Source organism: Odontesthes bonariensis, chromosome 8 (assembly GCF_027942865.1).
Source record: "Odontesthes bonariensis isolate fOdoBon6 chromosome 8, fOdoBon6.hap1, whole genome shotgun sequence".
Lineage (NCBI taxonomy): Eukaryota > Metazoa > Chordata > Actinopteri > Atheriniformes > Atherinopsidae > Odontesthes > Odontesthes bonariensis.
This window is the reverse complement of record NC_134513.1, coordinates 13,688,009-13,713,496: the sequence shown is the minus strand read 5'-3', so window position 1 is coordinate 13,713,496 and position 25,488 is coordinate 13,688,009. Positions and strand designations below refer to the sequence as shown.

At 41.4% G+C, this 25,488-nt stretch overlaps 1 protein-coding gene across 4 annotated transcripts in view; it reads right to left on the bottom strand.

Annotated features, from left to right (window-relative positions):
* Positions 1-3,773: 3,773 nt before the first annotated feature.
* The window catches only part of wnt5b (wingless-type MMTV integration site family, member 5b), a 98,872-nt gene continuing 77,157 nt past the window's right edge, over positions 3,774-25,488 (bottom strand). For 3 of the 4 annotated variants that reach the window (XM_075471814.1, XM_075471815.1, XM_075471816.1), the window contains 6 exons: positions 17,203-17,369; positions 16,290-16,377; positions 15,887-16,046; positions 12,117-12,409; positions 5,585-5,743; positions 3,774-5,490 (listed from right to left, as the gene is read on the bottom strand). In XM_075471814.1, the coding sequence (XP_075327929.1) occupies positions 5,191-5,490; positions 5,585-5,743; positions 12,117-12,409; positions 15,887-16,046; positions 16,290-16,377; positions 17,203-17,369 (1,167 nt within the window). In that variant the 3' untranslated portion in view covers positions 3,774-5,190. The remainder of the gene's footprint in view (positions 5,491-5,584; positions 5,744-12,116; positions 12,410-15,886; positions 16,047-16,289; positions 16,378-17,202; positions 17,370-25,488) is intronic. The other variant, XM_075471817.1, reaches the window with a different exon arrangement.

Below are 25,488 nucleotides of genomic sequence, written 5' to 3'. Positions count from 1 at the left end.
CTTGCTGCTGTATCAAATGGAGAAACACAGCAGACTTGGCTGCCTTTTTCTCGTGGAAATCATTTAACTTGGATGCATGTAGTTAACAGTATGTCAGATTTAATCAGGATTCCATGTGTCTAGAAACCATCTGTGAGTGTTTCCTTGGCATCTTCCGAAGGAATGATCCAAATGAGTAAAGATATGAAATGCTGGAATATCTGGATGCTGAAAACCAGCTTGTATCATTCAGCATTAATGATTATCCATGCCATGTACAGTAATGCACCCCCGTAGCATTAGCGATGCTTGTTTTTGATGATAACCTGGATGATGATTTCCATAATGAATTTCATACTTTGATCAGTGAAGCCGAAGGACATTTTCCACTTCACCTCAGTCTAACTTTAAATGAGCTTGGATAGAGAGAAGGTTGCAGTGTTTTTGGACCTTTATTATTAATATTTTCCACATTACTACTGTGAACCAAATGAGTTCTGACATGTTCCATGAGTTGTTCTACTTGTTCAGGGTTCATTTTTTCACGCCCTCCATCCTTGTTTGAAATACATATCTGTCATCAACTTGGAGATGTTTGATAAAATAATCTTTTTTGTACTTATCAATAAAATGTAATGTTTAAATGTTTGCTAAATCTTTAAAATGTGTCTTCATCTTCTTACTTCATAGTGCCCTTGGCTGAAAATAGGGCCACACAAGTAATTTAATTTGCCAACTGGCAGTCACGTGTGTAAGGAGTGTGTGTTGCAGAAACCGGGTTGCCATGGTGGGGCAATTTTCTCAGAATCAACAAGTCACAGACAGGCTGACCACACCCAACATGCCCATCAAGTTTAGCAATGAAAACCAAACGTGTTTATTGATTTATCTATTGGCTGTTACCTTAAGATGATCCTGTTAACTAAAGATATACTGTGGTTATTCAATACATTACATTACAAATGATGCGACTGTTAATGGTAAATATGTCGATGTGGTCCGAAAGCTTAAGATTGTCTTAAGGTTCACACAAGGCCTTGTATAAACAGGGTGGAAAGTGCGAAGCAACATGCAAACTCCATGGTAAAACCAGCCTTACATGACCAAACATAAGGTCACTAACACAATATCACTCATACTGAAGACAGTCAAGCTACACACAAGATAATATATGACCTGCACAACATCTCAGTCATCAGACAGAGCGGTAAGTTGTAGATTATTTTGAGTTGGACGGTATGTGAATAACGCAGTTCTATCTCATGACATCTATGAAACATCACCTGAAAGGTCCTGGATATGACAAGTACGTCATTATTTCTGTTGACCGACCTGCTGCGTGGAAGAACTATATTCGGCTTATTGAAACTATAGTTGAAAGAGGGAGGGGATCAATAAACCGAACAGGTTTGAGAGACATCAATTAAGATAAAAAGCAGCATTGACGTTGCAACTGACCTTCCAGCTCACAGTGCATTTACTACATCTGCAGTGCCATCCCAAGAAAATGAGACATTCGGGTTCCTCAGCGATCCATTCTGCAACAAAGCTTGTAGGAAGCATATGGTTGGATGAGCTTATAGATCAGTGGCTAAGCCTTAGTGTTTGACTTGGTCTTTGAGCTCTGTGTGTTGCAGACACCACAAAAAGATGAAGACACCCCAATCACAGATTTTGAATGTGCATTATGTGTGTATATATTTTGCACGTGTGACAAAGAAAAAAAGGTTCCTCTATTGAGCTAATCCAGATCAGAGAGTTTTGCCTGTTGATGTCTTAACTACAACAGCTGTTGACTAATCTACAAACACCACGTGCAAGATCCCAGTGTACAGTTTTCCTCTGGCGATCTGTGCTGAAACCCAGTGGAAATGCACAAAATCCCGTGATAAATGGGGACCAACGGGTTGTGGATAAGTAAATGTACTTAGTTTAATTTGTGTTATTTAATAATATAATGTTATTTTATCCACAATGGTTCCTGGCCTCAGCAGTTTCTCCCTGCTGGTCACAGAAGATTAAAAGCAAGATTTTCTGCTTCAGTATATTAAGAAACAGTCTTTCATCACTCTCTTTCAAAGGCAGTTCAAAGAAAAGAAAGGACATAGGGAAAAAAATACATGGTATGAGCCAACTACAAAAGGAGTAAAAAAATAAATGCCGCTTAACTGGTAACAGACCAAAATAGAAAAGTCTATCTGGAGCTGGGGTCCTTTCATGCTGCTTTCCTTAAACACTGAGATGGTGGTTTGGGACAGTTTGAGAGCAGAGGAGTAAGAGACTGGCGCCCAGATGTTTTGTAGTGCTCTTGGCACAGATGTAAAAAAATCCAAGGTGCTAAAAGGGACTGAATAAAATAAAATTAAGAGCTATGGCTTAAAACTGGCATTTGTGATTAAACGATGCAAAATGTTTTGGACTGAGGTAAACTGAATAAAACATCCTCAAGTCAGATAATCCATGCTCTTCCTACAGCAAAGTCTAAAGTCAAAGTTTCTGAGAATAAACTAAAATCACTTAAATGTCATGTAAAAGATGTTAAAAAGAGTCATTATTGATTGTTTATCTGTTTGCGAGGAGTCCAACTGGCAGGATCACAACAGCACATGGCCGTCAGGTGAGAAAGATTAGGCGGACCATCAGGTTACACTTTCACTAGTCTAATCCTCATTAAACACTCACAAACACAACATGACATACAACACTTTTGTGGATAAAACTTCAGATCGAACACATCGAGAGTCGTCTTTCTATCCATGATCAGCAGCAAATGTTTGTCTACAAACGAAAGACAAAACCAAACCCATGCAGTCTTCTATCAGGTGAGAAGGATTACTGAAACAGGTCGGTCATGCTGCTCCGGTCAGTTGTCTAATCCAATTACTTGTGAGCAGCTAAAAGTAATGGGATTGTTCATTAGGTCAGGGTGCTGACCTGATTAGCCATCCCTGTGTACTTGACATTCAGTGCAAAAAGTAAAAGGCTGCTGCACACAGCTGCTCGATCATTTTAGAACTTCTTGATATCAACCTGTTGGCACTGTAAATTAGCCCCAGGAAAAGCCAGCATCACAGAATTCAGAGATATAAATATGGACGATAAGAGTGGTGTGAGACACAAATGCAGAGCAGAGGAGGAGTCCAGGGATGCACAAGCTGTTTCCCCATCTGTTGGGATCAGAGGTCTCCAGAGGGTGCAAGGATTGGCAGAAGAAATCAAAGGAAGTACCAAGCAAAAGCAGGAACAAGTCCTGCATACAAAATACAGTAAATAGCAGATAATTGCACATTAGCCATTTTTGTATAATCTGAACAAGTCCTTTTCTGACACTGGGTTACACATTATGTTCTAAATAACCCCACAGCACGATAGAACCTATCTCATAAGAAACATGTGTTATGGGTTCAACAAATGCCAATTCACGTTGGATACTATCAGCTATTTATCAGGCATCACGCATGATAATCTATACGATATATTATATTCAGAAGAGCTTGTTCAGAATAAGTGAAGTTTAGCCCTTCATATGAGTACCCAGAGCTTAAGGGTTAGGGTTGCTTTCTTGTTTGATCAATGGAAGCAGTGTCTTTGTGCCTTGTGTATTTCATCAATTCTCGTCCCTATTAAGTGACTGCAGCATCATTTTCCAAAACAGTCACTTGAAAACAAAGACCTGTCTGTAGTTGTCATGTTGGTGGAGGGCAGAGTGAACATGCTGTCCTGGATTAGACTTTTCCAAAAAAATACAGCAACAGACAGAGAGCGTCATTTTCAAAGACTAGTTTATCCAAAGAATACACAATAATACGCTTGTATAAAACATAGAAAACAGGGAATTAAAAACAGTAATAAAATATACTTTCTTTTTTTGATCTACTATTTCTTAAAAGTAGCACGTAATAAATTGCAGTCCTTTCTGATTCTTCACGTGTAGGCTTTTCCACAGCAGTCCTCTTTTTGCCCGCTTTGTCCTCTCCATGTTTGTCATTAACTGCATCTATAATTTGTATTATAGCCAACACAAATTAGAAATCATGGCATGACAGAATAACATGTTAAAGTGGCAGAAGAACTGCCAAGTCGACACAACGGGGCGCTTTCCTGACTTAACAAGTTGCATAACAACATGAGATGATGAGGTCCACTTGCACTGAGCGTGCATCTTTGCACAGCTTCATCAAGGCAGATCCAGCACATTAATCAGACTAATGGACGTTTTGTTCGCCTCGCTGTCAGCTGAAGGTTACAGAGCTGGACTGCCAGCCTGAGCTGCTAGTTTAAACAGTCGCGGTGTCAAGATGGCTGCAACCAGCAGGGCTCATTAACCCGCACACGTGCACACTTGTCAGGTCACAGGCGCAGGAGAGTGTTTTGTGTCCATTTTGAATTGAGGATTATATTATTACATGCGCTACTGTATTTTGAAAAAAGACATTTACAGCTGGGTATTCCTGTCAGCCATTTGCCTTTCTGAAACTGTCAGCTGAAGGTTGCTGCAACATAACCACCAAAAATTCCTCCTTCTTTCACTTTCTGACCGTTTTCCTTCTTCATTACCACCTCTACTGACACCCCTAAAATGATTTCCTTCTCTTTTTTTCTCTCTTCTGCTTGTCACAGTCCGTCACTTATAAATTTGTGTTGTTGGGATGAGAGTGCATGTGGGGATGTCAGCACAGCTCCTGCATGCATGGTGCAACAACAGAGGACTCAAGTTGCTTCAAACTCCAAAGAACTGTAATGACTTCATGTGTCTTTAAATAATAATCAGACTTGTATTTTTACTTATCATTTAATTATATATTTAATTTGCTTCTTCATCTCACATGAGTCACATGTGTCCCCCTTTTAAAGGATCCAGTTGGTCTGCCGGCCTCTGCTGGGTCCATTCATCCTTGATGTTTTTTTGTCCATCATATGCATTCTTTCTTCTGTCCCTCCTTCCTTCAGGATTGTGATCAGGATGTTAGACATGATTAAAGACGTCTTTTCAGCCGTATTTTCTTTTGCCTGGTGTATCCATCCACAACTGGCCACAGAGTGGTCATCAAGCTTTTTTTGTTCATGTCAAAAGATAGGAAATTTATGGGGAAATTAATGTTGTGCGTCACATCCTGAACAAAACCCTGAATAAGCATCTTCTCATTCCCGTCACATCCTCCTTTTCTGCTGTTTTCATCCCCTTCTGTCTGCCCAGCATGCGCCAGCGTGCTATTTACACACAAACTGGTCCACAAGTGTCGTGCAGCGCTTGCACTTGACATAGCAGCACCAGTGGAACTTGCAGTGGCAGCGCTCGTGCTTGTAGGTCTTAAACTGGTCGTAACCTCGGCCGCAGCACATCAACTCGCAGCCGTCCATGCCCTCAGAGGTTTTGTTGCAGAGGCGACCCAGCGTGCCCAGTGAGCCCGTGGTCTCATTGCGGAGGCAGTAATCCGGGCTGGTGTCAATGTAAACGACGTCTTCAGGGGTTGGCTTATTGAAGCGCTTGTCTACAAGCTCCAGCTTTCCCTGGTGGCACAAACAGAGACTGAGTTGGAGCAACATGTACAATAATTTTTCACCATGTTTCTAGTCAGTGTCAAAAAAATAAATAAATCAGTACCTTGCGTCCAATCCGCATGGCAGCAGCACTGTCGTATTTCTCTTTGAGGAACTCCCCTACACGTCTGAAGTCGGCTAGCTGAAGCCAGCAGGTTTTCAGGCTGCAGGAGCCTGAAACGCCATGACACTTACAGGCCACACTAGCAAGGTTGTAGACCGCCTGGTGGAGTGACAAAAAAGACAAAGAGATGTTTTTTACCACACTTGGTTTCTTTACTTCTCTTAAGATTTTTTTTTTATCTCATCCATATAGATACAAGAGAACACCAGTTTAAACTACGTACTGCTCAAGATGAACCACTCCTCTTATTTTCTCCTCATCACTTGTCTAAAGATAATGCTCTGCATGTTTAGAAATGTTTGAATAGTTTCTTTGAAAATCAAATTCTATGCAGATTTGGTGCACGCAACAACTTTGAAAATAAGCGTGCAAGTCTAGAATAACAATATAAAAGATAACATTACCTAACAGAATGGATTTCACCTACAGAAGGTTTTCAGCTTTATATATACTGCTACAATGCTACCATCTAGTGGCCAAAATGTGTAACTATTAGTTACTTAAATGTGAGAAAAATGAAAGGATGTGAAAACAGTGAAAAACTGTAATTTAGCTATCATCACATTTAGTTTATATATAGCAATGAATACACAGAAAGGACTTAGGTGATTTAACACCGTCAACTCGTTTCCCTGAGATGACAAAATATATAAAAAATAAACAGATGAGACTCATATGGTAACATATCTGTCCCAAGTTTTCCTTCACCATTATATTGTTTATATGAAGTAAGCAAAAGAAATACTGAAAAACAAACAAGACTTTTGCTCAAAGTGAGCTGGTCTTCCTCACTGATACTCCACCAAAGTAAAACAAACAGCGACCTCAGAATAGAAAGGCTACTGCTGATCTAAGGGAATGGTGCTCCACTATAAACAAACTTCCTCACCCAGCTTCAAAATGAGAAAACAGACTCTTTCAGGGAACTGAAATTTGACAAATTATTGTTTACAGTGGCGCAACGATTAGATTTTGCTGAGAAAATGTTGGCCGCTTTGACCTGGTGGAACATTTCACATTTAAAAAGGTTAACTGGCAGCAGGTCAGTTACACGACTGAGTATAAAAACAGTCTTCTGATGTTGTTATGGGGAAGATGTCACCATCCGATGAAAGACAGCCAATTGCGTGTTTCATTATCTACATTACGTAATATCATCGAAAGATACAGATGGTCCAGTTATAATAATGCTGAACGTTTCAGACAGGTTTCAGAGCAAAAAAGAGCTGCCATCCAAATTATGTATTTCTTCACGCAAGGTCTTGCTTGTTTCAGCAAGACGATGCAAAACCTCATTCTGCACATATTAGAACAGCATGATTCTACAGTGAAAGAGTCCAGGTGGCCTGACTTCTGTTAGGGCCTGGAAACATATGTGCATTTTATACATAAATAATAGAAAAGAGGCATCAAAAATCCTTTTAAGAACCACAGCAGTGAGTCTCCTCTGATTCCAAACACTGAAACTTATAATCCAAGCCAACTTTTTTGACACATCAATCACATTTAAATTGAACGGATGAGATGCTTCTCAATAAATTTTCCTCAGTTTCAACGTTTGATTTGCCCTGAGTGTTATTTTGGAAAATGATGTGTCAAATACTCAACATTATGAAGCATTTAGAACACATGGCTTTGGTAAAAAAAAAAAAAAAACAGAACAGGAAATAGAAGATTTATGGTCTGTGGAGCAGTAAACCCCGCTGCTTTAACAGGTCACCTAAACAGCATTTAATAAACAAGTCACATAAAACACCCCCATTCCAAACACCAATGAATTATGTACTGTCACTAATCAGATATCGTGTTGTTTTTTGTATAGCAACGATGCCAGTGACACATATTCCCACACATCAACTTGCCGAATCAATTATCCCTGATTCTTAATTTCCCCTGACTCCCCCTCACACAAATGAAACCCATCACTCTGTCTCCTTGCATTGCCTGATCTCAATTACCTTCTCACCTCGGTTAACCCCTGCGACCCGCACACCCCGACCCCCACCTTCCACCCCCTGCTCCCACTCCTCTTACTTTACTACCCAGCAGGCATAGCACTCGGCACCCTCCAATCCTGCGATCCGACCCCATTGAACCCTTCAGACAGAAAACGAGGACCAGGAGACAATGACATTTTGTGGAAGAATAAAAAGTCTGCTTTTTAAGGGGTTTGTGGTCGTGGTTTTGACATTACACAACGGTTTCTGAGACAGTCATTCCTCTTCTGAACAGGCCTACAGAAACACTTTCATTTCAAGCTGGCAGCTGCTACAAACCTCATGCTGTCAAATTAAAGCATGCATGTGTGTGTCCAGCATCGTACTGAGCTATTTGGTCGGACATGCCTGCTGGGCACAGTGACACTGGACCTGATGAACACACTCAACCAGCCACAGACACACATACCCGCTCAGTCATCCGTGGTGGACTCTCTGTGTCAGGCACAATAGGTTTTGCTCAAAAAGAGTTGGGAGTTAAGAGCCGAGTTTGTTGGTGTGTGTGTTTTGGTTTGTATGTGCGTGCACATGCTCATTTGTGTGTGAAAGCAAAATTGGAGAGAAATAAAGATCATAGGCTGCCCTTTGTGGCGGGGTAAGCAGCGATTGAAGTAACACTACTGAGGAAAAGGTGATGCATTTCCCTACTATATTTAGTTACTGTATTTAGTTCATTTTGGCCTTTATTTTGATCTAAATCTCTGAAAGTGAGTTAAATATGTCTATAGTTTGCTTTTCAGATTTGTTTTTTAAATCTTCCTTTGCCAACACTACTGCCCCATAAAGTTATTTCAAATTCAGCTTGGACACTTTTGACAAACAAACAAAGAAACAACCTAAGATACGTAACAAAGCTATCACATACTCCAACTTGATCTTATCTTGATGGATAAATATGAGCATAACCTAAAAAACAAACTGATAATTTGACACCTCCTTTAAAAGAACAGTTTGCAGTTTTTAGTGACATCTAGTGGTGAAGTTGTAGACTGCAACCAAATAGATACCTCTCACTTTATCCATCCAGTGTGATCTAAAAAAATACGTGAAAGGAGTATGACTTCTACAAAACTGCAGTACGTATTGGAGACACGATTTGTTGAAATTATGTGCGACAAGTTTCTCTTCCATTAACACAATGTGAAAAGTCCTGCCATAATCACTAAAAAGATTAAAGATTTTAAATGCACTTTACTCAGAAGAGAATTACTCAAAATTCAACTCAACTCAAACCCAATAGGTCAATAAGTTTTACATGATTTAAGAGGATAGAAAAAAAAGCATTATGATTGTCTGCTCTGTGCGCTCTCTGTAGTTTTATCCCGAGCTTTGACGTGGAGGAAATGGAAGAAGTTGGTTCACAGAAGAAGCCAGGGACAACAAAATCCCAAGGATTAGTGTGCATCTGATTTATAAACAAAGTGTTCAGCACACATGTGATCTAGAGAGCTGTAACGCTGTCCAGCTCACTATGCCAGTTTGCTCCCGACTGAATTGTTTTTCACTTGCTTGTGTCTGTCACACAATAGGCCGACTTGAAGAAGCTCAAAATCAACAAGCTGAAAGGGGGCATGTCACCACCTATTGTAGTAGAGTCAGACAAACTGTATTGAATAAATCGTTTCCCCTCCCATGCTTGTATACTGGGACAACGGCAGTCGTCCAATAAAACAGCTTCATCAACCTACAACTGTAGCTGGACATTCATGGAAGTATCCATCTGTGTTGCTATCAGCTACCACAGACAGTCTTTTTTATTTTTTTAATTTTTTTATTCTCCTCAATGGAGACAGACAGATGTGCAGTCCTTAAAAAAAAAAAAAAAAAAATCGAACAACCCATAAGCTCTGGAGATGATGCTACGTGTTTATCGAACGCTGATTGATCAAAACGTAGCTCAAGCCGGCCACAGCCCAGAGGGGCCAACAGCAAACGATTTCACAGCAAACAGGACAAAGCACCAAAAGCCACAAATGGCAAAGAAGCACAGTGAAGAAAAGAGGTAACAGCTGCAAAGGACATTCTTAATTATCTCAACACCTTGTTTCACTCAATCACAAAGCGGATCTTTGATCTCCATTTCTACTTCTCTCTTTTGTACAGCAGAGCAAAACCAAAGGACCGGCAACATTGCCAGCACAACTCAGAACAGCCTACAGCTCAACTTGATCCACATGAAACTGCCCTCAAAGGGCAGCAAAACGTTACAGCATGTGGACATACCTTTGCTCACCCCTTCAACTCTGCATGTAAATGTGCTGATCATTTTGAAGATAATATCAGGCTGGCCAGACTATAGGCTCGTGTATACTTCGCAGCAGTGTGTCGCAGTGAGCTTGTCGCAGACATGACGCAGTTATTTTTGATTTATGCCTTGAAGCGCTGTCTGTGCTATGTTAATCCCACGCCACAACGCAATCACGAACAAGCTAGGATTGTGGGTGTTACGGTTACGGAGGTCATTCAACAACAATGGCTACTGGACGAATGCGCACTTTGATTGAGATGCAGCTGATCGATCTAGAAATAGAAGAAATATTGCTACTACTGGAGCTGGCAGAGAGGGAAAGAATCGTCACGGTTAGCACGGTTAGCGTCAGCCGGTTAGCAAACCGGAAATACGCATAGTGTAGAGCAGATGTAGAGTTGACCAATCAGAGGGCTCCTTTCTCTCCTCCCTGCGGCGATGTCTGCCGCACTGTCTGCGGTGAGTTACAATTTTGAGGAGGTGCACCAGAGTGTCTGCGTAGTGTCTGCGTTGGGGGGGGGGGGGGGCATGTCTGCGTTAACTGCGACACACACGCAGACGTGTGGTTTCCGAGTATAAATCAGGCTTATGATCTCTTGGTAAACCTTCATTTTAGTTCCTGACAAAAAAAAAAAAATGTGATGCACTTGCGGGGAAAATGATCTCCAACTCTTCTCACACCAAAAGCAGCTTTTACGAGGCCTTTACCCTACCTCAACTGAAAGAGGAATTTGTGAGTTCACAACAACCTGGGAAATGATGAATCCACTACAACAAAGCTGCTTTTTCGTGGTGCTGGCTTTTCGTTGTTGTTGGGTAACAAAGTGGCTGCAGGTTAAAAAATTACTTCAGAGCAGAGGTGGCTTGAAAGCAGCGTACATACAACAATTGTGGTGTTTGTGTGACGGGTACTACCTCATTTAGGTAGTGTGTATTATTGTGTGTGTGTATTTGTGAGTGAGCCTTTGTGAGTTGGGTGAGTGTAACAGAGGTCCATCCCTCACCCTGTGTCTCTGTCTGCAGACGCTTGTACACACAGTCCACCAAGTTATCCATCGTTCACACAAATCAAATGAAGGTGCGCACACACATAAACACAGCGGCACGCCCCTGTCACCTCAACAAAAGCCCGGCAGTTTGCCTTGTTCGGGCAAGCGAGACAAATCCCGCTTAGGACAAACCAGCGTGTCCTCGGAAGAAAGACGGAAAGGGGGGATAGAGAGGAGAGAAACTGTCTTCCTCTCTCGCTTTTCATCTCCCTCTTCTCCTCTCTTCCGTTTCAATGGTCAGACGACAATAGAAGCAAAGGATCAAACAAGGAGACAGGAGGAAAAGTCATTGCAAAACAGTGTGTATGTTACAGAAGTGTGTGTGAGTGTGAGTGTGTTCATACAAAAGGTGCGGCAGTAGATCTTTCCCTCATACACTCATACAGCCCCAACGGGACCCTCAGCAGAAACACAACCTCCCCAGACCCTAACCTTTGACCTCTGACACACACATGCACGCACAAACCTGGGTTCACTGTCTCTCACACAAATCAAACGGAGCGCACGCACACACACTGAGCGTCTCTGTCTTGTAAACAGCTTAAACAAAGCTGCTCTAGCTGAAGATAAGCACAGCCTCATGATCCAGTGTGTGCCAGAACAGGCAAATGGGCCTTTTATGAGAAAGGTGTGTGTGTGCTGCCCAGTCATAGGTGACAGATTTCTCCAAGTGCTTTTATAACTCACAGCATCTTCTAATCATTGTACGGAGACCAGCGTTAAAATGAAATCTTAAAAAGCATCGTAACTATTGGACAAATCAAACTCGTCGTACAGTTAAGTGTCCACTGTGCTGCAGGATCTATTTGCGTGTCTTTATGTGCATGTGTGTTTGTGTGTTACTACGATGGAATGTGCCTTGACCTACTGACCCAGCCAGGCTCCAAGGGCGTTAGCAGTTATACCATTTGTATCCTCCCAATAAATAACCGACACACACACACTCGCACAAATACTACCAGGTCAGTCAATCCGGGGCCACTTCGACTTTCACACACATTCCTAACAGACATATAGATATAGTATGGGGTTAAGATGAGGAAACACACACATTTCTCTCCTTCAAGTTTCACTTCCTGAGCAGAACTTGAGCTTCAGATGAATTTTCTTTTTTTTTTGTTTTCAAAAAAAAAAAAAAAAAAAAAAAGAGGAAGAAAGTGTGTTTTGGTCTGCCGTACCTGTCTCCCGGCTTCATTATTGTGCAGGTTCATCAGTGTTCGGGCGTGCTCACGCGACCCACGTGGGTAGTTCTTCTCCCTTTCCCTGGCATCTACGAACTCCCGGGCGAATCTGTAGCCGTAATTCACGTTGTCGCCACAGCCGCCCCACAGCCAATCGCGCGGCAGGTCGCGAGGCCGATCGTGACGACTGCACCCGCAGGTGGAGAGTTCGCCCTCACGGCATGCCCGGCTGATGGCGTTAACCACGCCGGCAGCACTGATGGCGTAGGTAAACGCTGTTTCCCTGGAGCCTGATGGAGAGAGGAAACACAGGATAAACTTTTAAATCCTCGTAGAACATCATACATTCTCTTTGTCACTTTCATATTAATTGAGACTTTTGGTAAAGATGTGCATGTCTGTGCATTCACTGACAGGAAACATGGGCTACAGCTGACAGCCCAACACCCCACTTCACCTAACAATGGACAATAGACTTGATTTGAGTCTAACCACATACCTGGCTTTAATGATGTAAACATATCAGTGATTATGCCATATCAGTTTTCCCTTGCAGTACTCCTCAGGGCATACCTGTCCAAATCCAAGCTGGTCAACCTTCATGTTAAAGGGTCACTTCACCCACATTACAAAAGATGATTCACTCATCTCAAATCATCTCATTAGGGGTGGAGTAAAGGCAGATATCCTAAATCCTGACTAACTAAGCGTGACTGTGCGATAGAGGGGATCAGTAATAAATGTCTTTATTTGTAATTTGGTGAATTTACCCTTTAAATATATCACATGCAGCAGTAAGAGGAGGAGAACTGGAAGGGCGTGGAAAAACTTTTTTTAAATACTTTAAATACTTTTGAATACTGCTCCCACTACTTCCCTGTAGTGGGGAGAGTATTCAGATTTCTTATAAAAAGTACAAATGTCACACAGACAAAGTATTCTCTTACAAGTGGTTGGATTGGAAATATTTCTTAAGTTAAAAGATGCAAATATAAAGAAGAAAATGTATCAAAAGCGAAACTATTTGATGCACATTTAGTATATTATAATCATTAGACTACTGTTAGTCATCCCTTTAAGTACTATTGTAGTTTACTAAGGTGAAGCAAAGCTGAACTTCTTCGTACAGAACATCAATTAATAACTACATTGATTAATGATGGATGAATCTTTAATTTAGCAATTACAATTAATTGGAGCCTAAACTGACACCTTTACAACAAATGTGTTCATCCAACAGTCCGTTCAGCAATATTATTAAACACACTAAAATATTCAAATAAAATAAAAAATATTTTTCTGTCAACTAGCTGATTTATCTACAACTGTTGAGTAGCTTCATTAATGGTAAAACTTTATGTTTTGGGAGTGCTTCATATATGTTGTATGCAGAAGAACTCATTTTTAAATTTCCAACATCCAGATAAATGTGAAGTAAAAAGGTTCAACATTTCCCACTGAGATGTACAGCCAGACAGGCAGAAACTGTCATGAAAAAAGACTGAAGAACAAAAAAAAATGTTGTATTTCAGTACAGTATCGAGTAGCTAAATGTACTTTCCACCAATCCTGAGAGCCACAGCGCAGGCGATAATTTAACCACACCGATTACCTGCCAGCGGCTCACAGGGTCTCTTCTAAGAATCTGACTACATGTGGTCACTTTCTAATAAACAACCACAGAAAGTAACCCAACTATTTTAATGATCTATCTGCTGTTACTCTTTGTAGGTGCCTGCTCACTTACCATTCAACAGACTATGCCCATATTCGTGATTTCCATACATTTATAAGACTAACACCATTTTGCAATGAGGAATACACAACACAGCCTGCATGTCCCATTCTCTGTGTTGATCCAGGAACCATTTCAAAGCACAAACAGGACAAAGACAGCAGCCTGACAGGTAAGATGTTAAGTGCTCTGAAACTCTGTCATTTGCACATGAACCAACAGCTATATGTTCTTTTCCTGGTTGAAGCTTTTAACGTCTGTGTTTCAATTGTTCAATGAACTGCCTTATATGATCATGGTTGGATTTATTGTGACAAGAGCTGTAGGTATGAACAGCAACCTTAAGGATTCTAATCTTCAAATCAAATAGAAACAATATTACTGAGATAGGGTTTGTTGTGGGTGCAACACACATACAGAGAGCATCTGTATTATGCAACTCCTTCTGATAATAATCTACCCACCCCTGACACGTTTTTATGGTCTCTTTATGCACTTCTGTGGTGCAATATCCCAACAACATTCCCTTAATTGCTGAGTTAGAGCAGCTTCTGTTTCTGTTCAGACCCATTTAGATTTTTACTATCACACCCTGGCAATACTTGTTATAATTTCTTGCATAGCAGGTCAGTAACAATCCTATTTGAATTTCCTACATTAGTCCTTCAAGTGTTTTTTTTTTCTTTCTTCCCATGTTAAAGCCCTACAGGGTGGCGTAATAACCAAATTTAGTTTTACTACAGGCTGGAATCCACAACACTCAGACAGCCAGGCAGGAATTCATGCAAACCCGAGGCGCGCGAGCCATTCATTTAGCTTTTAGAGACGGTTTCCCCCGGTCAGCTTTACGAGAGTGCGCAGCCTCGACTTCAAATAGCAGGTCCGGATCTGCCGGCTCGCTGCCAGCTCATCAGCGCATTTCAAAAGAAGAGCCGCGGGACAATGGACCGACTAACACCTCCATATAAACCTGGAGAAGGAGCCGACTGTCAATAGAGAGGACAGGCAGAAAGGACGGAGACAGAGAGAGGACAGCAAACACCTCGTCTGACTGCCCGCAGCGGATTTGACACTTACTTGTTGATGAGACGCTTCCCACATCGCCTGCTGAGAATTATCCACGGAAGATACTGATCCTGGTTCTGTACTCCCGGATTATTTTTATTAAAATACTAGACTTGCATAACATGCGTTTTGTACCCTTTTAGCTATTTGCCTAATGCGTCTTTACGCGTGCCGTTCTTAAATAAAATACTTCGTTTTAGTGCGCTTGCGCAAAGTGGGAAAAAGAGCCTCTTAAATCTTATTTGCCTGTTCCTGAATCAACCCAACTTTTCTTCATATTATTCCACTAATATCTTATTTAGCATAGCGTTTCAAACAAATATATTCCTGTCATCATAAAAGCAGGGGTCATTGCTGGCTTGTAGATGTTATTCTGAGGCCCACATCAAAAGGTCAAGAGAAATCCATTTAAAAATGTGTCACCCCCACCCACCCTCCACTTTGTGACAGACACCCAGGTAACCTGCTCAATCGAGACAGCTGAGGATCAGCATTGAGAGTGGGTAGCATTTCAGCTACCTGGGTTGGTACATCATGAGAAAATATACATAAATTCCATAATCTGGATCAACATTTTGCCTTATAGCTGTGCAGGCTGTTCGTCTATTCTTAAGTGTCCTTAACTATATTAATTTTCAGGCCAGAGAATGAAGAATTCATGCAATCTGATTTACACAACCTGCCTAAACGCAGACTGCGCATTCACTGCATCTTTTATTGTGCTGATAAGCAACAGCCAATATAAAACAATCGGTGCAGCTGCTGCCACCCTCTAATAAATGCTGCAGCTGACGTGGGAGACTTTAGAAAAGACCCCCATTCGGTTATTGCTAATTTTGTCTTATAAAATAAGCAAATCTCATAATAAAACTCATAATTAAAATAAAAAACATCCAGTTTGACCGACAACGACAGTGTTCTCATGCCTTTTTAAAACAATTTAGCTTTAATTCAGCAATAAACTCACCAATCTGCATGACCCGTCCAAACACGGACGTGTTATCCACAGTGCTGCAGTTCCACCTCCTTTGTCTGAACTGGTACTGGCACTCCTTGATGCCCGTCTTGGCTCCGTCACCAATGTAGGTCATGTGATCCTGGTACAGCTGGCACAACTTCCTCTGACCCTGCAGGTTGCACAGCAGCAGCGGAAAGGAAAGATTAGCAGAGATTAGTTGGTTAATAGTTTTGGACTTTGGTGGTCCCGGCAGGGAGATTCCCACTTTATTTAACCAGGTCCGTCAGTCAGGGAAGAGGAGGGAACAAAGCAGGAAGTCTTAACCAATATCGATGTTTTAGAGCCACAGCATGCAACTCTCATTTGAAACAGCATTTCAAAAGCAGGCTGTGTGTTTCCCACAGTAACGTACCTGAGAGAGTCCGGATAGCTGGCTGCAGAGAGGTTGAGCTCCGATAATGTACATCTCTGGGCGCTGGATTGGGGTCAGACCTAGAGACCTGAAAGACAGAGGTCATATTAAGCCCTCAGAGACAATGAACCATGCAGAGACAATGACTATCTGTGATCTAAGGTCAGCTCAGCACAGGGCAAAACTCAGACACAGGTTTTATTGGGACAAGTGGCCTATAAAATGCAGATAAATAGACTCCTGTGGTGCACATCACTGCGGCCACTATCTTTATGGCTCCTTTACTATCCTTCTTTAAATCACCCCCAAAACATACCCAACCCTCTGGAAATATGTCAGTTTGATATAAATTAATTCGGCAGATCCTGACAGACAGGTGAACTACTTGCAGCAGCATCATTCCACAGACCATTATGCACCCTCCACTGTGCCTCAACTAAGCTGCACACGGTCCTTTATAAGTCAAGAACAAGTGTGGCTAATTGAAGGCCCTACAGGCACAGCAGCAATCAGCCATGCAATGCCATTTGGGGCTCAGCCAGAATAAATATTGTGACAGGGGCTTCACATTTGTTTCATTCATTGCTAGCGCCCCACACACCCGAAACATCACCACGCAAAAGTAACCCCCAAAACACACACACACACACACACACACTGAAGCAAGAAGCAACACAGAGTAAATCCACTATTTATTTTTTTCCCATTTGTCTTCTTGTCAGAGGAAAGAAAATAGTTATGGGTTAGATGGGTGAATTTAACGTGCAAAAACGTGTGCAAAACAGCAACAAATAAACAAACGGTTCCCCCTATTTACTGTCTTTGACATCACCAAATGGGGGTCGTAATTCACCACATTTCTGAGCATATCTTTCAAATCTTGTGCACCTCAAGCCACCAGTCAGGCACTTACCACCATGAGTTTGCATCCACCACCAGAAGCTGGGAGCTGCAAGCGAGGAAGGCGGCCGCCAGCAGCAGATGTCGGACGGCACCGGTTCGTCTTCTCGGGACGGGCCTGTTGTCCATGACTGTCCGCCGCGTCACCGCCACACAGCCAGTGCTAGAGAAAGAGTTCTGCTGTTGAGATATGGGCAACAAAAAAAAGATCAGGAGGCCTCCTGACCCGTCTTAGAAGGGTTTTTAGGGCCCGATTGTAAACCCTTAAAAGTCCAGGGACTCGTGCCTTTTTCAAAAAAATGATTCAACACTACGCTCCTCTCCTACTGAGTCCTCTTGTTTCTCCACATTAAAAGTGATTTAAAAGTAAAATAATTGGATAAGCAAGAGAGCGTGCCCTCTTAGACGTTATCCATCTCTAATCTCACAAACATGCCCAGAAAAAGATGAGAAAATCCAGAATATGCGCCAAAATTCCACCAAAATCTCGTGCGTAAATTAGTTTGGTTTAATTAGGATTTTACGCAAAAAGCTACTTCTCCAACTTTTCTTGTCTCGTACATCAAATTTAAGGAAGCAACAATGTGAAAAGTACAGTCAAGTTACTGTTTTGAGGAGAGATTTACAAAGAGATGAAAACACTAATTAAGCAGCAGAGCGACTGTTCCATGCCCTTCCTGTCCCCTCACGGCCGCTCAACACCACTATCTCTCCTCTCTGCCTTAAGTTTACACTCCTCCTCTTCTTCGCGCCCCCACTTCACCTCGGAACCGCCCCTCAGTCTGTCCGTCTATAGGTTGTGCGCGCGTGTCTGCGTGCGAGCAGAACCAGACCGCAAGCACCTGGGATGCTGGAGATCATGTTCACTTTCATGGCACTTTTAAGCGTTGCTTCCTAAAACCAAAAGTTAGTGATCACAATAATCATGATAATTCCGATAGAGGAATGAAACACTCTTCGTGATGGGGGGTGGAACATTTCCAAAACCCCAATCAACCTTTAAAAAAAAGTTCACGTAGGTCAGATTCCTTTTATTAGCTGAAGTGAATGATTTGTTTGGATAAAAGGAGAGTGCTTCGAAATCGCCTAATCCTCCCTTCTTTGGTGCGCGAAAATAAAAGGCAACCCACCACACACATTACACACACACACATCTACACACACAGACGTTCAGGAGTCCTGAAAAGTCCTGCGGTAAAGAAAAGGCGTGTTGAAGCGAACTCTCCTCAATTCATAACCCGGTCTGAAAGACAAACTGCGGACGGGTCTGTGGGCGGTGAACCTGCAGAGAGCTCTTTGATCTGATTCAGTGCCTCTCTAAAGACTGCGTCCACAACCAAAGGTGGGCAACAGGAGGGCTTGCGTGGGGCCCCTTAAATCTAGAGAATATTATTAAAACACTTATAAAGCACCTAAAGTGATGGGTTTCCGTGGGGTGTTTTCGTTCAATAACGAAGCAAGAAAAGAAAAGAAAAGAAAGGAAAAGACAAGAAAAGAAAAAAGAACCAAAAGTAGTTCGAGTCTGTAAGTGCTCGCTGGATGACACATAACTCTTTTACAGCTGATAAAAATCCCATCATTCAGCTTTTACTAATCCACATCATTCATGCGTAAAAATCCAAAGAGGAATGAAAAGCGCCAGTTTTAACATGTTCAGTTACAGTTTTAATCTTCTCTCAAAGATACGTGTATTCATCTCACATATGATTTCTGTGAGTGTTCAACAGAGGGGCAGCAGCAGAAAGTCTGACGTCACTCGTGTCTGCATGATAATGGACCGGCACCTCTCACCTCTCTGGGGCCCCCACCACAGACGCGTGTTTTGGTATTCTGCTGAGTTTTGTGTTCGTAGGTCAAAGTCAGGCTCAGCTAGCAAACAACGAAACGTTAATACACATTTGTTTGGGGGGCGGGTGACGCGATTAGCTCCCAAACGTGTTCATGCGTTAAAGTAATAACTAATTTCTTGCTGCTAGAGGTGGCCTGTTCTTGTTTTTTTGTTGTTGTTGTTTTTTTTTTTTCACTTGTCAAGGCAGTTTCAAGGAGAAAAGTTAGTTCAATGTGTATACTGACGTGGTCACTGGGACAACAGCGCCCCCTTCTGCATAAACACACACACATTGATCGAGTGCCTCACAGCTCTCCCACACACTTTAAAAAGAAAACAGGAGGTTTCTGGAGGGACTGCTCTGATGTGACATGCTCATGGTTGTAAGATTAAAGAAAAGCAACCTGAACTGATTTAGAAAGCCCCCCCTTTTTAAATTTTGTCATACTTTTAAAATGGACACAAAGATCCCAGTGCTGTGTTGACATTAATTTGAATTTTTATCCAATTTTAGGGCTTAATTTGTTGTATCTCTTTCAGATGAATTGCAGGGGGGTATGAGGGTTTTGGGAATGGAGAGTATCTAAGTGCACAAATGTAATTAATCAGTGCATCTGGTGTCGCATTGCTGATAATATTGTACACTCTCTGGAGAAAAACTCTTGTTAAGCTTTGAGTAACCCACAAATGTGCAGATTCGTTGTTTTGATGAGCTCAGGCAGCGTCACAAAAATGATTTTCCATGCATTAATGTTTCACCAAGATCATGAAGACTCTCAGTGTGGTTAAGGTTGGGGCCAAACCATGTGTGAAAATGATGTCTCGTGCTCCCTGAACCACTCTTTCACATTTAGAGCATGACGAAGTCTGCTGTTGTCATCATCGAAGATGCCTGTGCCATCAGGGAAGTAAAACTCCTGGGCATGAGGGGTGCAGCTTGGGATCTTTAACGGCATCTACCCTGATGAGCCTGATGACTTTGAAACAGGGTAAATCTGGACTCATCAGACCACAAGACCTTTTTCCACAGCTCCGGACTGATCTTTGTCCTCCCTAAGAAACTGAAGCATGATTTTCTTAAGGCTGTTTAGTCTCAACAGCTTGATTTCTCTTTTTGTGTGTGTGTGAAAATGCTCATTGACATTGAGTTTTACTGTTGATCTTCTCCTATCTGGTTTCACTGATAATCTAATTCATCTCACTCCCAAACATTCAAGATCTACATTTAACCTAATATATTCCTGAAATATAATCGTTCACTGCTATCCTTCCAGGTTTTGATGAAGCCAGTTTTTGTAGTTTCACTAGTTTAGTTGATCCTTTGTGAATATGTCGTCACAATGCAATTATGCATCACAAAGAGAGGCTGGTGAGCAGGACTGACTCAGGATGACACATCAGTCAGCAGCAGCCCTGTTGTTAAATTCAGCGTCTACAACTGACACTGCAGCTCCACCTAATGCCACTTGCTGCACAGCATTTGCTTCAGGACATTCTACAGACTCCTAAACGACAATTAAACCAAGAGAAAACACCTTCATGTGTTATTTTGATATCTGAAGTCTTGCTTATACTGTTTGAAGTAATGTTGGAACCTTTAACAAAAGAAAACTGTGTGAAATATATAATTTAAATTACTCTGAAACTAAAGAAAATAGAGCATACAACCTAATCTAGAGCTTCTAAAATACAAGACATGCAAACTCCAGGCAAAGAGGCTCCCAGCGGGGATTCGAACTAGGAACTATTTTCCTGTGAGGCGATGGATGGATGGGTGGATGGATGGCGACAGTGCTAACTTCTGCACCCCCATGTGGCCCACTTTACTTAAAAGCTACTTTATCAAATGTATTAATTTTATTTATTATATTTTAGAAAATACTTTGTTCATCATTATTTATGTATTATTTAATTGTGATGTCCCTATTGAGACACAAGGAGGAGCAGTTCCGCCACAGTACTCACAGCAGCCAAAGGAAAGAGGGTAAAAAGAAGCAGGGTGGGGTGAGGGTAAAGAGGCACAACTTGGACAGAGTGAGATGAAGAAATAAGTGGGAGGGGGAAAAGGGAGGGTGACAGAGGAAGGGAGTGTCCAAGTAAAGGATACAGGGAGAGGCAGAGAGGGTTGGAGGGGAGGCACGTCCCTGGAGGATATGAGCAATAGCCATGCAACAGGGAGCAATGCCTGAGAAAGTTGGGAGCTCCTCTCTGGATTAACACCAGTCTCACTTTTATTGCCTCCAGTGCCAGACTCGAACAAGTGAACCAGCCAGCTTCCTCCTGCAGAGAAACCAGCTGTGGTTGGCTGATGCAGTCTGAGCTGATCCCCTGGAAGCTGCTTGTGCTGTAATGTAAAATATTAATTTTGGAAAATCACTGTCACTTGTGAATTGATTTCTATCTAGTTAAAAAGATGAAGGTTGAACAGAATAAAACCCATATCACCCATATAAGATATGTGATTAGCTTATATTAGTAAGAATGTTAACTGTGGCACAATAAACAAAGGATGTGGTCTCTAAAGGTCCTTTGCCTCGAGCTGAAGGAGGCTGAATCTCAGCCATCTTAAGATGAGACAGCGTATCCTGTCGACATAAGTAGTAACTTCATCAATCTGACTCCATCAGTACGTGAGAAAGATCTGATCAGATCTTTTTCTGTTAAAGTGTTAAACACGTTAAAGTGATTACAAAGTCATTTAGATGTCACTGATGTGAAAGTATACTGACAAAATTAAAAAGCGAATTAGCCTATCTTGTTTTATGACTTTGTTTCCAAAAAGTTGGGCTGCTGTACTTTGCAAATAAAATAAACTTTAGATTTGATAACAAAAAAAAAAATCGCCCCAAAAACAAATCTCAAGTGTTGATTAATTGTCTCACAGGACAGTCCACCACTTTCACATCAGGGTTATATCGGTTTTTAATGCAGTCTTGCCTCAGGGCCATTAAATATAAATTTTCAACCATGTCCATTTAAAAGATTCCTCCATTTTTTTCTGAAATGTTTAACAGTATGAAGTACAGCAGACAAAGAAATCCCCAAATTCTTTGCAATTTTACACCAAGAAATATTATTCTAAGACTGCAGAGTTGTTTTCTATCGTTTCTTCCTTCACTTCTGAAAGACTCAGTCTTTCTTTGACGCTCCTTTTATCCCAACCTTGTTACTGAACTGTTGACAATTAATCTAATAAGCTGTGAGATGTTCCAACCCGGTGTTCTTTCAGCATGACACAACCTTTCCAGTCTTGCTTCTATCCCAACATTTTTGCAAAACAAGTATATTATTCAATTATCATACAATGATGTTTCATAAGCTTTCTACTGATCCAATTCATCATGTGAACTTGGAGAGCTGTCAGAAACTACATCATATCCTTTTGAGCATTTTAAAATATGACAGTATGCCACCCATCAAAGAGCTCATCAAGCACTTTTCATGAACCTGGACCAGCAAAAATTATACTGACATCAGCTTTCAGGAAAATATTTTACAATATTTGCTTTTGAAATGGTAAGCTGTCGAGGTACCATGTATATCATTAAATATACTCACTCAAATCAAGTGCAAATATATCAAATTTGATAATAATGAAAGAGCTTGAATAAATATCTTTAGTTCTATCCCATCACTGGCATGCATGCCGGTAGCATAGATTATCTTGTTACCAAGTAATGCTATGTGGAGAAACCTCAGATCATGGCATTTAGGTGGATGCTTTTTTAAATTAAATCTACTCTGTCACCCACCAAAACATAGCTAAAGACTGGGAACATGCCCCCCCAGGCCAGTGACACTCCTCTTCGACTCAAGGAACATGATCAAGAGCTAGAGGCTTTGACCCCAAGTTCCAGGGGATGCAGAACAACAAGCCGGATTCCCTCTAGGGTCCACACTGAAATCCACTGAAATCCACAGAAACCAGCATCCTGGTGTCAGATAATACGGGACACCCCCTGAGGTATTTATGCCACACTGGTTTACAGCTGGTGGAACAAGTGGAACTAACACAACATGGACACATTTGTAAATTTAAAGAAGTAAAAGCCTAAATTTAACCACAGACGTATGACATCCACTTCACTTCAATCATCACACCACTCTGTCTCTCTCTTTCTCCCTTTAACTCTGCATTCAATTCTATTCATTTTCCAAAACACGCACACATGCACAACCACGCACACAGGCGCATAAACTAACTGCCAAATGCAGCTGGCTGCGGGGAAACTCGCTGCTTACATCGTCCTCTTTCCCTCACACACCCTGAGGGACGTGCAGTGGGACTTGGAAGCAGCATTGGAGAGGCCTTGGGCTTTAAATCTGTCTCTTTGTTTTTTTTTCTGTATACATGTGTGGTTGCACGCACGATAGCCCATGGAAAACCATGCTCCATTATTCTGCTTTCCACCCTCCATCACTCCTTTCCACCCTCCGTCTCCCCTGTCCCCCTTCCTCACTTTCTGTCTCTTGACTTTGCCACGCCTGCCCTCCCTTCTCCTCCTTCTCCCTCTGCCTGACTCTGTCCATCTCCCCCCCTCCTTGTCTCCATCCATCCTTCTGTCAGCTGGCAGAAGATGAGTCATACCTCTAGCTGGAAGGCTAAAACTCTCTCCTTCTTTCCATCTAAATATATCTCTGCTATACTTCGGCTCCGCAGTCTTTCTATGTCTCTTTTTCACTTGTTCTCACACTTCTCCCTGCTTTGTGTCACCATCTGTTTCTCTGCATCCTTCTGCTTTGTTCTGTCACTCCACTACGGAGCTATTTTTTTATTTCCTCTTTCAGTTTATCTTTTCTGTGTCTCTGTCAGTCTGATACTCATATGATCATCTTTGCTCATATCTATATTTGTTATATATTTGCACCTATCTAATGCAGTCCTTTTCATCCTTCTTCCAACTGTTTATCCTGAACCCTATACAAAGTTGTTCTCTTATTACCTTTATCAACCCACGTAGAATCTTTTTCACTCTCTGCTTTTATTGCTTGTACAATATCATACTCAAACAATGTTTTTTTTTTTTTAATATGTCTGGTGTCCATTTGCACCATTTTTTAAAAATTCATCTTGGGCATTAATAATACATTTCAAATTGTCATGTGCCTATATTCATATCCTCTCATACATATATGCATAATGAGATTACTGATTAAGTTAATATACATAGGCAGCTGAACTGATTCATATAAAGCCACACTGTAATCATGGTGGAAGTATTTTTGAGAACTGATACAAACTAATATGAGATCTGCAAACTGTGTGTGTTTAAAAATGATGAAATGTTCTGAAAAATCTGCATGTAGTCCATTTTCAACAATGTATACATATGAGCTGATTTTTTGTCAAAAGTTAATAGCCTCACAAATGCATCTATTGCTAACTTAGTTTGTGACATTGACATGCTTGCTACTTCATGCCCCAGTGACATTAGCAGGAAAATGCCTTTTTGATTTGGTTGTTACAGTTTTCATATCTATGAGTTGGCTACAGGGTTAAGTACTAAAGATATACAAATCTTTATTTTTGCTGGTTGTTCACCTGTGGTGACAGCAACAAACCCAGTTTCAGGGCAAAAGATGAAATACTCAGGTAAATTTACTCTACAGATACATGTCCACTGAACACAACAATAACTCCATGGAGTAACACAGTGTCACAGTATTGTAGGATAATCATCGACTGACTGTGCTTCACATTTTACAGGCGAAAAAGTCCTTATTTGGTTGTTGGGAGGATTGGAGAATGGTACAATAAAACCTGTCGGGCAAGAAGGAGAGCCAAGCTCAAGTTCTCTCTTGACCACAAGTAGCAGTTTGTGCTACAAAGTCTGTGAAAGGAGATTTGCCTTTTCTGACACCTTTAGTATAACTCATTAAAAGTGTAGGCCTATAAGGACACATAGCAGATTACTTTAGTTTTGCTGTTGCTCTGTCTGCTTTAGAGCTCCACTTCTTGCTGAAGTTGCCATTTTTCTTTCTACATGAAGTAGAATTCAAGAGAGAGAGCCCAAATGCAGGGTGCCAGGCAGACACAAAGTATGAACAAGATTAAACTTTAATAAAACATACTGGAAAGGTGGTAAAAGAGGAACGAAAACAATATCCGAAAGTGGTTGGAGAATACAGTTAATAAAAGTCCAACAAAATCGAACAAGTTCGACAGAAGACAAGGACTATTCCAAAAAGGGGAACTGAAAATAATGCAGGGAAAACAAAGGGAAACACGGGGCACAACAGGACCCAGGGAACACAGCAAACAAACTGAGAAAACAGAGAGGTGAGAACTAATAGACCTTTTCACAGCGGACAGCAGTATACTGTAAGCACAGGTGGAACTAATCACATTAACGATGGCTCAATTCCCTTTAGTGTACCAGGAAACAAGAGTAGCGTGCCAGCATGAACAACAGGAACCCTCCCTCACACACAAAAAAAAAACGCCCATCATTAACACTCTTGTGCATTTTC